This window comes from Sebastes fasciatus, chromosome 6 (assembly GCF_043250625.1).
Source record: "Sebastes fasciatus isolate fSebFas1 chromosome 6, fSebFas1.pri, whole genome shotgun sequence".
In the NCBI taxonomy this organism is placed as follows: Eukaryota; Metazoa; Chordata; class Actinopteri; order Perciformes; family Sebastidae; genus Sebastes; species Sebastes fasciatus.
This window is the reverse complement of record NC_133800.1, coordinates 21727842-21740658: the sequence shown is the minus strand read 5'-3', so window position 1 is coordinate 21740658 and position 12817 is coordinate 21727842. Positions and strand designations below refer to the sequence as shown.

General features: G+C 42.4%; 1 protein-coding gene across 3 annotated transcripts in view; it reads left to right on the top strand.

The window, feature by feature from the left end:
- Positions 1 to 12817, top strand: part of tcf7l1b (transcription factor 7 like 1b) — a 32312-nt gene that overhangs the window by 1044 nt on the left and 18451 nt on the right. For all 3 annotated transcript variants that reach the window (XM_074638358.1, XM_074638357.1, XM_074638359.1), the window contains exons 2-3: positions 27 to 99; positions 200 to 327. In XM_074638358.1, the coding sequence (XP_074494459.1) occupies positions 27 to 99; positions 200 to 327 (201 nt within the window). The remainder of the gene's footprint in view (positions 1 to 26; positions 100 to 199; positions 328 to 12817) is intronic.

Genomic DNA, 12817 nt, shown 5'->3' with positions numbered 1-12817 from the left:
ATGTGTTTATTTCTCCTCCTTGTCAGCAAGCAGAGAGGCGTCCACAAACCAGACCAGACTTAGAAAGTTATGAGAAAGCAAGAGACTACTTCAGCGAAGGTAAACACATTACATTCAGTACTTTTTGTGCGTAAAGCTGCAAGTTTAAGTCGCCTTTTGTGTGCCTTTCTTTACTGACTTTCCTCTCTCTACTTTGCAGCACTGAGGAGGCAGCAAGATGGTGGCTTTTTTAAGAGTCCTCACTATCCAGGCTACCCTTTCCTCATGATCCCGGACCTCAGCAATCCGTACCTATCCAATGGTTCACTGTCTCCGAGTGCACGAACAGTAAGTGTCTCCTTCTTTAACTCTCTTTTCCCCTTCATTTTTTAGTGTGCAAACTTTTTTGGGCCGTGCGTAAAAGTTCCTTGTGCACTGCCAGACCGCCATATTCCCTCCGAGTGGCCTCTTCAAGGAGTACTAACTACTTCTTTGTTCTTTTTTTTTTTTTGGGTGGTGGGGGGATATAAATTTCTCCCTGTGCCACCCACCCTAAGACAAGCCTTTTCCTTTTTGACAACTTTTCACTCAGCTCAAAGTTCAGATGCATTAGTCATACTTTTTTTTTTATTATTATTTTTGAGTGATTTATGGGCAACTCCTTGTCGAAAATATCCTGCAAACACCCATGCTGCATCTTGATTACACCCTTAATAGTGACCTCTTATGTGATTTCACTACTTACATTTCTGCAGTGTAGAGGCTAGTATTCTTCTAAAATGTATTTTAGAGTTATATATTTTTTAAATCAAAAGTTCAATATAATATATGAGACAGAGGGGATAGTCACCATACTGTACACTTTCTACAATATCCATGTCCATTATGAATATAACAAGTGCATTCACTTAGAGGAAGAGTTGAACTTAAAACAAATTCTCGTTTTTCACTTAATATCCGGTCAGATTATTCAGAAACTATGAAGAGATAACTTCAAATTCCTCCAGTTTAAAGTTAGCATAGTGTGCAGATTAAGTGCCAGAGAAATGGACTAAGTGAGTAAACTTAATTTGTTTTTATAAGAACATAAGTGAATAATTTGTTTTAGGTCAACACCTTTTAGTAACGTTCATTCTTCATATATTTTTTAAGTTGCTTTCCTATTTGTGCTTCTGTTTCTGTAAGGGAAGCTTTTTTCCTATCAGCCCTACAGGCTGTTTGCACACATACTCTGCAGACAAGTTGAAAAAAAGAAGAAGAGAGAAGCTTGTTCCTGAAGTCATATCCTACAGTCACAACAATGTAATACCTCGCTTTGACACACATGGGAGGCATTTCGCTGCAGTGTCCGTGACAGCTGTTGTCCAGAGACTTTTCTAAAAAGTCTAGATAAGGTTGACAGCCTTGAGTGAGTGTTGTTGATGCATCCATTTACTTGTTGCACATCACATCAAGCTGTCCGCGAAGCTGTAAAGAAAGAGCTTTTAAACCAGTACTGCTATTATTATTATTGTTGCATTGGTTTCACCAGTATAAGCCATGGATATTGCATATTAAACATGCCTTAACAACAGGTTAACAAAGCGTGAAGACCCTACACTAATTCCACACCAGTTGCTGCAAACATGACTAATGAGGTCACATTAGAAACTTCACGATTAAAAAAAACAACCTTATTTAGGTCAAATAACGTTTCATACGTTGTGAGAATGAGTATTCCAAGCAAACATGCATGATTTTAAGCAATTTAACCACCTAATATTTGTAATGGTAACCCACTAAATGCAATTTAACTATGCAAACTTCCTTGAAATAATCCCCGCTGGAGAGCTGTGTTCCTCCGAGCTCATCCATCCCCCAATCCATGTCACATCCCCCCCCCAAAAAAACAAGTACTTTCGTTAAAGCCTGGCAGGCATCTGACTGAAAAGACGCAACCCCCCCCTTCTTTTTTTCTGTCTCCTTTTCACTGTTCCAGGCCCACTCCCCTCGCCTCCCTCTACCTTCCATTCAATTAGAAAGGCGTTAGTTGACCATTGTTATTCTGAGCAGTGTCTTGATGGCTTCATTGGAGGTCTCCATTGGGGCTCATTAACTAAATGGCTACTCTGCCCACACTGGGTGATACATACCACTGTGTAGATCGAATATCTTGTTGTTTTTGACCTGCCAAGAGTTTCGTAGGGGCTAATTTTAGAGATAAACATGCGGGAATGTGAACGCATCATAGTGTTTTGTGCTTTTTTTTTTTGAAGGATTTTTGCAGGGAAATGTTTTTAGTATAAACAAGAAACAAGTCTTAACTAACTTGAGTACATTTTAGCAGCCCATCTGCTTTGTTGTGTCTCTCGTATGAAACTTCCTTGTGTTTTTTTTAACCAGCAAAAGTTGGAAATTAAAATCCGTTGTTCTTGTGACTTGAGGCAAAGTAGCAAATAATTGGGAGAGGATTTAAAATTGGGAGGTATAATCCCCCCCCCATGTTGGAAACAGAAAAGAACGAGGTCAATGGGACAGAGTCGTGAGCTGACTGTGTCAATCATCAGCGTGGCAGAAAACATGCAGGCAGACAATGGCTGGCATACTTAGCACAGGCGTCTTAGGGTCCTCCATATTGCTCATGGCTTTAGTGTGAACGCAGTGAATTTGATTGATGAGTGGTTTCGACTCAGCACCATTTTAGGCTCGCATTTCTTTGGGTTTGGTTTGTTTACACCTGTGGATACACTCAGATGATATTGACCAGCACCCACGACTGGCCAACAACTTACTACTATGCATCATCATTCTTTGGAATACGCCGATTGGCTCTGGAGATTAAAATCTCCCCTCAGGGTAACCTTATTTGTGTTGTCGCCTCTTACAAACAATCCCAGCAGTTTATTATTATTGTGTGTGTCTTGGAAAGCCCTGTAGGGACTGACAGATTTGTTTTATAAGTGTGGTGTGGTGTGGTATGTGGTTGTGCTGCATGAGACACATTAAAGTTATGGCTCTCGAACGGATCATGTGACTAATGCCGGGCCGATAGAATCCACTGACTCCTGCTTTCATTTCCAGGTTCCAGTTTCATAGCTCGGAGCGTAATGTAAATACTTTAGTAATTACAGATAGAACAATGTGCATGTGTGAGGCTCCCTTTTTTACATTTCCTGCATGAATCTATTTACAACTCCCCCTTCCGGTCTGACATGTTAGTAATTTTTGCGTAATAATGAAGAAGTGTTATGGATATATTCCGCACATATCAGCATACGAGGTGTTGCTCAAGAGTCGTCGTGCAATGATTTCCCCCTGCAATGTGCAACATGATGAAGGATTTGAGGCCCTGAACTTTTAAATTTGGATGTGGCAACCCTATCATGAGCAATGAGAGACAGGCCTACATGGGATCAGCGCAGAGTTCCCCCGAGGGCCACGCATAACTGATTTAAAGCCTGCTCAGAGCTGACATTCTGCTGTAATCCACTGAGAGCTGAGGAGGAGGTTTTATGTTTGCAGAGATGTTCCACCAGACTTCTGCCTGCTGCTGTGGCCAGAGAGAGAGAAGGAGAGTTTATTCCTCCCAACCCAGCCAGCAAGACAAATCCAGCTTATTGTTTGTCAATTCATTGATGTGATTATCGCCGCATTGTTCCCGTAGTGACAGACTAGTGCCACATTTAATTGGTGAGCACACACACACACACTCTTGCTTGACGCCACCTCTTGTCAGCTTCATCAGCACTTTTAGATAACTCTCGCTCGTACATCATCATCATCGTCGCCAAAGAGCGAAATGCCTCTTGTGTGTGAGAGGTGGCACGTAAGCGTAAGAGCCACTCAAATATATCTTCATCAAATATACGCAGTGTGGGACGCTCCGACTCTCGAGCATGATTGTTGAATAGAAAATTGTTTGGGATTGAGATATGAATGGAGAGCTTGTATGAACATGTCGGTGGCTTACGGTTGCATGCCTCTCTGACTTCTTTTTTTTTTTCTTCCTCCGTGCTTTTGGTGCTTAAAAATGCGCAGACAAAAGAAAAAGTCAACACAGACATTGTCCCCCTGAATAAAAGGGCCTCTCCCTGCATAAGCAAACGCTGTTTGTGTGGAGGTGTCTTTTCATCAGGTGGCTCACAAACTTGGCATTTCGCTCACCTTGCCGCATAGGTGTGTGTGCACACTTGCATCCATGCGCTGCACGCTTGTGTGTGTAAAGTGTGTGAGTGTCGGGGGGGGTTGGTTGAGGGAGGGGTGGGGGTTGTTCAGGTGGATACTTTGCAACAGAGGGAACAGTGTACAGGGCTCACTTTTCTGACAACCCTCAGCGTTGTATTCCTGCATGTTAGAGCGCAAATATTTTTTCAACCAAGCGCTGTGTCAACACAGCTAACATTTTTTTGACCGGGTTTATAGTTTTTAAAAGATTTTTTTCCTTCAAACACATCGAGATCAGTTTAGTGGCGCTGTTCAATTAAAAGCAGATCGCGAGCAATAAATGCCATCGCTGGCTCCCGCCTGGAGTGATTAATTTGGGTGATGAACTCCGTGCTACGGCTCGAGGAAATTAAATTTGGCAAAAAAAAAAAAAAAAAAGGTTTTTGAAATACTAGATTAATCATGATTTAGTTTAGTTTTTGAGATGTTTGGACTGATGTTTGCACTTTTACATTTGAAAATAGAAGTATTTTAATTGATATCAGTCAAAAGTGTGGTCGTATTTCAACAGTTGTGTGTCACAGGGGTAATCAAGGTCAGGTCTAATTAGTGCAACACAAACCATTCATAGTGGTGATTATATCGCCAGAACGTGTTACAAATGTTCCACTTTCCACGCCTTTATATATAAATCAATCACTGTGTGTATCTGACACCAAATCAGTAGATGTCACACTAATAATCTGCAGCTTTAGTAGCGTTCACAAACAACCTTTCTCATAGAGTTTTACAGGAGCGTGTGTTTCGTTTTCATGCTCATGCTGACTTCCTAACATCACTTGTATAGAACTGTGTGAAATGGTGTCAGTCCTGGTCTGTATCCTTCCCTCTTTGGTCTCTGTGGAAAGCATGAGCTGGCGTCAATTCCTCCCACTACCCCGTACTCTGCTAGTTCACTACCTAAACCCGCCCGCCCGACATTAGAAATTCTGTTTATAGCGCTCTCTGGCTTCTCGAGCGCGGGGCCCATCAGGAGCATCTCAGCACCCTTTGAGGAAAAGGATAACCAACATCTCCCCTCTCCAGCCGCAGACTCCCCATGTTCAGTGACATCAATGAATCCCTTTGATGTGCCAAGATGAATATGTGTGCAAATGTGTTTTTATCAATTAATGTGTTTTTCTCGTTCGCTGTGTTTGGCCAGAGCTGCTGCGCAATTCGGTACATTGCTTTCCCCCGTGGACATTTGGGTGAACTTGTGTTTGAGTTGAGAGACATTTTGGCCAAAGGTGAACATCTGTAAACACACCTGAGTTCACTCCAAAAACCTCTGCTTTTTTTTCCCTATGGCTTTGAAACAGTCCGTTCAACATCCAAACAACAACAAAACTGTTGTAGAGCTAGATATTAAAGGGGAACTACGCCCATTTTCAAAATTCATACATGTTATTCCTATGGTCTAAGACAGTCCAAAACATGTTAGTAAACATGAACAACTCTCTCCCAAATACAAAAACTAGAGTGCTAAACTAAAACTTGTGATGTCATCGGGTATAAAGTGTGGAACCGCTCAATAGACTATGAATAGGGAGAGATGTTATAGATGACACTGAGAGCACCCAGGGGGATGATCTGAGTATATGGGGACTTTTTCTGTTTCACAACTGACAACATTACAATAGAATAAAACTCATTTGAGTATAAAAAAACAAAACAAACATTCTGTGGGTCAATAAAATCAGTCAACCATTCATTGTCTATGGAGCAGCTCCAGACGTTATACCCTATGACATCACAAGTTTGAGACTTACTTCTCTGGTTTCTGGCTTTGAGAGAGAGTTGCTCATGTTCACACATCATCAACTTTCCCAGGCCATGGAAATAACATATTGGAAGTCTTAATTTAGGTGGTGTTCCCCCTTTAAAGCCTCAAAAAGCAGAGGAGTTGAGCTTGAAGCAATTGAAGTCCAACGCTTGCTATCTCCAGTCCTCCACAGCTGCTCATTATCAAAAAAAAATAAAAAAATTTTGCTACGAATCGAAGCTCTGGGAGATGGGGATGTGGGAGGTGGAGACACGTATCATGTGTCATGTGAATACCAGCTTAGTCATGTCTGTTCTGTGGTCTTAACCTGGAGCCCCGGTGCAAGGCGGGGGATGGGAGGGCGACCACAGTCCTGAAACTATTTGTCCTGAAACTTTTTCTGATCATGTATTCATCGTTTAACTCATTTAAATATCCCTTTATATCCAAACATGAGCAGCTTCTTCTCTTTTTTGTCAAGTCATAAGTTGAATATATTTTGTTTTTACGTTCTGTTAGTCAGACTAAGTGAGTGATTCGAAGGCAACCAATGATTGTTTTCATGATCAGATTAATTGTTCTAATCGTAAAATAGTGAACAATCTAACTGATAGACAGGGGGTGGGGGGTGGAGACATTACGCTGCGCTGCTGGACTGTCCCATATAAGTGTATGTAGCCCTCTCATGGCTATAACCACTACTGTTTAGTTCACATAAAGAAATGTTTTCCCTCTCTAATTGTACCTTAAACGCTTCACTCCATGCTAATAAAACGTGATTGTACAGCAGGAAGAAAAAGAAAACGCTCTAAACAGGGTTTCATCAGTCTGGTATTCCAAGCAGCTGTTTTCAGTTTAAGCACTGCAGGCAGCAGGAGAGAGAGAGGGAGCGAGAGCGAGAGGGAGGGAGAGAGGGAGGGAGCAGGCAGGAGGAGAGATTGTTGATGAGATGTGGTGGTGGGAGCATAAACTGGGGCAGATACGGGTCCTGCTATTCCTTTGCCTGTTATCCCGAGGTGGGCCGGCTTCCAGACCTTGAGGCACTCACTTATCTGAGGGATTCTGTCTCCCACGGAGCGCAGTTTTCTCCACCGTAGACCACAATGCTTTCGCCGTTCCCCTTACAGTCACAGCCCAATCATATCATGCACATGTTGCATGATCAGTCCTACTGAGATTTGGATCACGCGTCGCTTCGGTTCACGTACTAACGTGTTCTTCCTCGCACCGGGTCTGTTAAAGGCCATGTCATACGGTATGTGCGTAGCATCATACTAAATTAAGAAGTGGATGGATATCCGTCCAAGGAGGAGGTTAGTTGACAGCGAGCAGAGCAGCTGTTCTTCTGGTTGAAGTTATAAATCAGTTTGGCTGCTTCCCACTGAGTTTGTCCCTGTAACGGTGGAGCAAGTTTGGAGCGCTCACGACCCCTGACGGACGCATGTCACGTCAACACATTGCACCTGCATACACCTGTGACCTTCTGATTTGAGTTAGCTTTAATTTATGTAGATTATGACTTCACTGATTGTGCCTCTCCCTCTTTTATTTATTTCATGTTGCAGCTATGTTTCACTTTCTATGAAAAAAATAAAGATTAAAACTCACACATGCTATAAACTTACAGCTGTAAGTGATGATGTAACCGATGAGACTGGCGTGCCATCTGTAATCTGAATTTAGCTCCGGCTCTAAAAACACAAGTAGAGTATGTAATGGATCGTATGTTTGACTACATAAATCTTAAACGGCGCCACGGGGAATTTTCCATGTTTTAATACATTTATATAAGCGAGAGACGTGTTAGTACTATGCGGTTACTTTTACTAAGTGTCGTAAATAGAGGAGGAAAAGATGAGTCTTCCGATGTTGTTATGGAATTAAAACTAGTAGCAACAGTCTTTTTAACTCAGATATTTTAGCTATTATTTCAAGTGTCAGTGTGGTGGTTTGCATAATATCATATAAAAAAGTATAGATTTACATTTTTTATATTTTGATATTTTCACTAACATTAATATACTGTTGTTTATATGACTTTTTGATGAAGTTATGAGTTTATTTTTTTAAGTTAATGTTAGATAAGACTATTTTTGGTTAAGGATAATTGTCTTTAATTGTAACTGTAATGAAATATCATACACATAAGCACGATTTTCCCATTAGGTCAGCCTGCTCGTCCTAATATTGACAAGAACGTAACCTTTAGTTGCCCCTTGCTTTCCCCAGTTACTCTCATAAACCAATTGTACTTGTTAAGAAGTCACAATGTTCTGCGGAGCGACAAATTCGATTAAAGCCCAGCAAAGGCACAATTCATCTAAAATGTGTAGTGTCTTTATCTGGGACCAGACTTGTGGATCCTGTTAGAGTAAACAGCAGAAGCAGCAGAAACTTCAGATATTTTGACACTGGCCCGCTGCCACAGAATATCACCCTTTTCTGACCTTATCTGCCCAATTTAAAATTATGAGGTAATGGTGATTAGTAATGAGTGATGGCTGTTGTCGAGGGCCTTGTGCTCCTCAGACATAAGCCACTCTGTGGTGATAAAGGGATTCCCCTTGTGCCTGCCTCAGATGATCAGCATGATTAGCTTCCTTTGTTGGGGTGATTTTATCATTTGACGTACTCAGGTTTGTTCTATAAAATGTGCTTGTATTGGATGATAACGATGGACGTAGGAGGGTTGGATGGCAGCTCCGCATCCTCCGCTGACGTAATCCCTCATCCATTTACATGGCTCTATACCAAATCCCTACACATGTGACTGACTTATTTGCTTCAAATTTAGAGTAGCTACATTAGAAAAAAAGATCTAATCAGCCCTATATGACATGGAGTAGGCCAAGGAGCCCTTTTGTTTGATTTGTACATGGGTTGGAGGGGCTGGCTATTGGAAATCCCTGAAGCAGGCTTTAGGGGCAGGTCTGATTCTCGTGTGAAATGGGAAGGCTCTATAGCTCTCGGCTGACTTGACTGGGGCTGTATGGGTGTGTTGGCAGGGGGAGCGCCGGTCATGAATAGGGTCTTTGACTACCTCAGACTTGCCCTGAAAGGCAGGACAAAGACCCTAGGGCAACGGCTTAGAGCCTCACAGCTGAGCTACAGAATGCTTGGCCCAGTCTTCCTCCCTCCTTGCCTGATTTAAATACTACAGTGGCTTTCAGCATTCTGGCGACGGAGGCTCGCATTCACCGCCGCGCATTTACCATCAACTTTTCTCTCTGTTTTTGTTTACAGTGCACTAATGCCGTAATCCATTGTATAGAATCCATCAGAGGTGCTGGTGAATACGCATCAGTGACTCTTTCGAAACCCGCCCGAAGATTAGCTTCATGTTGTTCGTATTACGCAAAATTTACTTGGATGCAGACTAACTGCTGGCATATGTGTGCATCACCGCTAATCACAACCCTGCTCGTTAATTATGGAGTTTTTTTTTTTTTTTTTGCTTATCTTCGTTCAAGATGGAGATATTGGCAAGTAAACAAGACGAAACTCCGCGCGTACCTCTTAATTGCTTGATTATTTTTTGACAGATATCTGCACGACTCGTCAGGCATCGAGATTTAGTTCAGAATATAGCCATAAATCTTTTCTGCGGAGTTAATGGGGTTATTTGAGTCCTGTCCAGACACTCTCTCCCCACAGAGTGTCTAGTTTCAGATGTCACTCAGAGCTTTGTTTGCCCCCCAGGGTGAAGGGTTAGAGGTCAAGGTTCAGGGCCAGTTGGCTGAGTGGCCACAAAAGCCCAGGCTTCCCCTCAGCACATCCGATCCTTCTTCTTCCACACCAGCAGCCCGCAGCCACAATGAAGGGATCGGTTTGCAACATTTGTCTTTTCTTATTATAACCTAAAATTAATTTTCACTTATGTCAAGAGTGTAATTATAAGGTTACAGTTCAGTTTCACAATGAGGTCATAAAACTGTCTTTGGTTTACGGCTTGAAACTTTCTCAGTGGAAACTTGTGTAATTATGCAGTTACAGTTTTGGAATGGTGTTGTTGTATTTACTCTCCAGCTACTGTGTAAGCTCACTATTACACATCCTTTATTTGGTATTACTCGCATGATTTGAACTTATATTTCTGCACACACCTTGTTATTCTCTATCAAGAATGGCACATCAGCAGAAATCTCACACCCAAAAAAAAAAAGTTCTCCTTTTCTTTGTTCGAAACACCTCCGAAACACAACCTCACCCGCATCAGCCCCCACCCACAAACTCAACTTTTCTCCCTGCCCCACCACCACCACCCAAACATGTCCTCCAGCCAGGTTTATTATGCCGTTTCACGCAGACCAAAATTGCAGCTGCATGGAGAACAATCTGGAGCACATTAGCTCAGGCGCTGTGATTTATAAATTGTTTCTCAGGCCATAAATCCCTGCTGTAATTGTGCACAAGCACCCCTTCTCTTTCTCCAGTCACTCCCCCTTCGCTCTCCCTCTCTCTCTCTCTGAGCAGCTTACAGTTCTCGGGTTAATACTAATTGTTTGCAGAAGTGTGCAGTTTGAATTGAGTGGAAGTTTGTTGCATTGTGGCGCAGATTTGGGGGCTCACAGAAACAGCGAGGACAGCAAAGATAAACTTTCTTTTTTGTTGTAAAAACCTCTTCTGTCACGTGTTGTGAGCTTAACGTCCAAAATGGGATGTGAGCGTTTTGTCTTCAGCTCCATGTTGCTGTGGTTCATGCTCTGCATTCCTGAATACTGTGTAATTGTAAGGGGGCCTCTCCTAAACTCTGTCCCTGGGAATTTGATATTTACAGCAGCCCCTGATCGTAATCACCTTGCCGTTCTCATTAGATTGTATTGGAACTGAAAGATAGCAGCAGCTGTATATATTGTTTTAAATAGCCATGTCCAGTCTTGAGTTCTCAGTGGTCTGGTTAATGTTATGAAAAAGAAAACTGGAACAGCTCATATAAATCAATGTTAGTTCCTCAAAAACATAATGCGTTAAAAGCAATTTATTCAATATTGACAGAGCAAAAAAAAAAAAAACTCCCCTGCTTAATGTTTCTACTCCATTGTTTTGCTTTCAAGAGACCTGATGAACCTTGAAGAGGTAGGGGGACCTCATGACCCAACCTCATCCCGCCTTGTGACTCCTCTAAAAGCATTTTTTTTTTTTTAAAACCCCGAAAACCTATACGTTCTTACCGGAAAATGTATTCTTTACAAAGTTTCACACATGTAAGAGGATCCCTGGATGTGAACGTGAATTTGAATTTACAGCCAAGCCTATCACTAGATCATGATTTAGCACTCAATATCACTTGGCGCAGCGTGATGAAAATGAAGCCTGTAGATTGCAGGGGAATGACTTTTACAAATGTGTTAAAGGTATAAAAATGTTTTGGCGACGTTCCAGACCTCCCTGCAGTCTGCTGACAATACGCATAACTAATCCCGGGGAATGTCATGGTAGTAAGTCGCGCGCTTTGTGGCACACTGGAAGTTTGAGACGACTTTTGGGAACATTTTCTTATTCAATTAGATCCAGTCTAACATACCAAGCGTTATATGTCAAATGAGATTAGTTTCAGTCGTAAAAAATATTATTTTTATTGTAGTTTGTCTGATTTAGTCTGTTAGAAATGGAAGATGATAGAATTATTTTTGATTCTTGCCCATTTAAATCAATTGAAACATTTTTCTTTTCGTCCCTGATATGCAGATGACATGTTGTCATATCCCTTTAAATGTCTCTAAAAGTGTACATAAATGATGGTGGTTTTTAATTTCTAACAGTCAGCCTCTGTGTCCCTGTGCAACGGGTGGGGGTGGGGGAAGGGGAGGCGGGCGGAGAGGAGACGGAGAGTGGAGTGAGTGGAGTTAGCGGTGGGGTGATAGGGATGTCAGGTAGTAAAAAGTGAGATGAGGCAGGGCCCAGGAGTCTGGAGATTTGCGCCTGCACTCGGAGAGCAAACACAGGAGGCATCTGCAGGCAGCTGTGTGTGTGTGTGTGTGTGTGTGTGTGTGTGTGTGTGTGTGTGTGTGTGTGTGCTGCTGCTCAGGGCAGGGGGGTTGGGGGTGTGGAACTGGGTGGTGGTGTTGGGTGGTGGTGAAGAGAGAGAGAGGAGGAGGGGGGTGGACTTGCAGAGTGAACACAATCAGCCCTCTGTTTTCATAAGACTTGTGGTATGCGAGAGCAGAAACAAATGTGTTTAATTTAGGCCCTTTTTTCTCTCTCTCTTGCCTTCTCCACTACACCCACTTATGCCCACCTCAGTCTTTCAAAACTGACTTTTTTTCCCCTTCACGATGCGTCTCCTGCCTCTCCTGCGACTGTCAGCTGCTCTTAGGAAGTTTTAAAAAAGAAACAATCACCCACTGTGCCCCGTCAGAAAAACAAACAAACTTTGAGACACACTTTTAGCAGACGCGTTCAAATTTACTCTTTCGGTGTGGGTAAATATTTATCTGCAGTTTCTGGAAAAAGAAGAGAAAAAGATTATTTTTATGTCTTCGCAGAGAGTTTGGAGTGATTACCGCGCTGTGGTATTTGCCCCTTTCGGTGTACGGGGTGCATGCTGGATTATTGCCTCCTAAATGCCTTGGCAGGCTGCTCTGTATTATATTGGTAACCCATGCTGTCTCCAGTCAATTTGTGTTTGGTCATAAATGAAAAATTCAGGTCTCACTTGTGTGTCATTGGCGTAGACTTGGACGCACACACACCTACGCTCACACACACATTTGATTTCTAAGTCGAGCTTTACTGTAAACATCCAGCCAACCGCTGGTAACCACCTCGTGTTCTGGAGTTAATTATACAGACGTTTACAGCTGTGAATTTCAATGAAACGAGGCTACTCCCCAAACAATAAAAAGTTGTGTTCCTGCGCGACTGGACAAACAATGCCACAGGACATGGAAA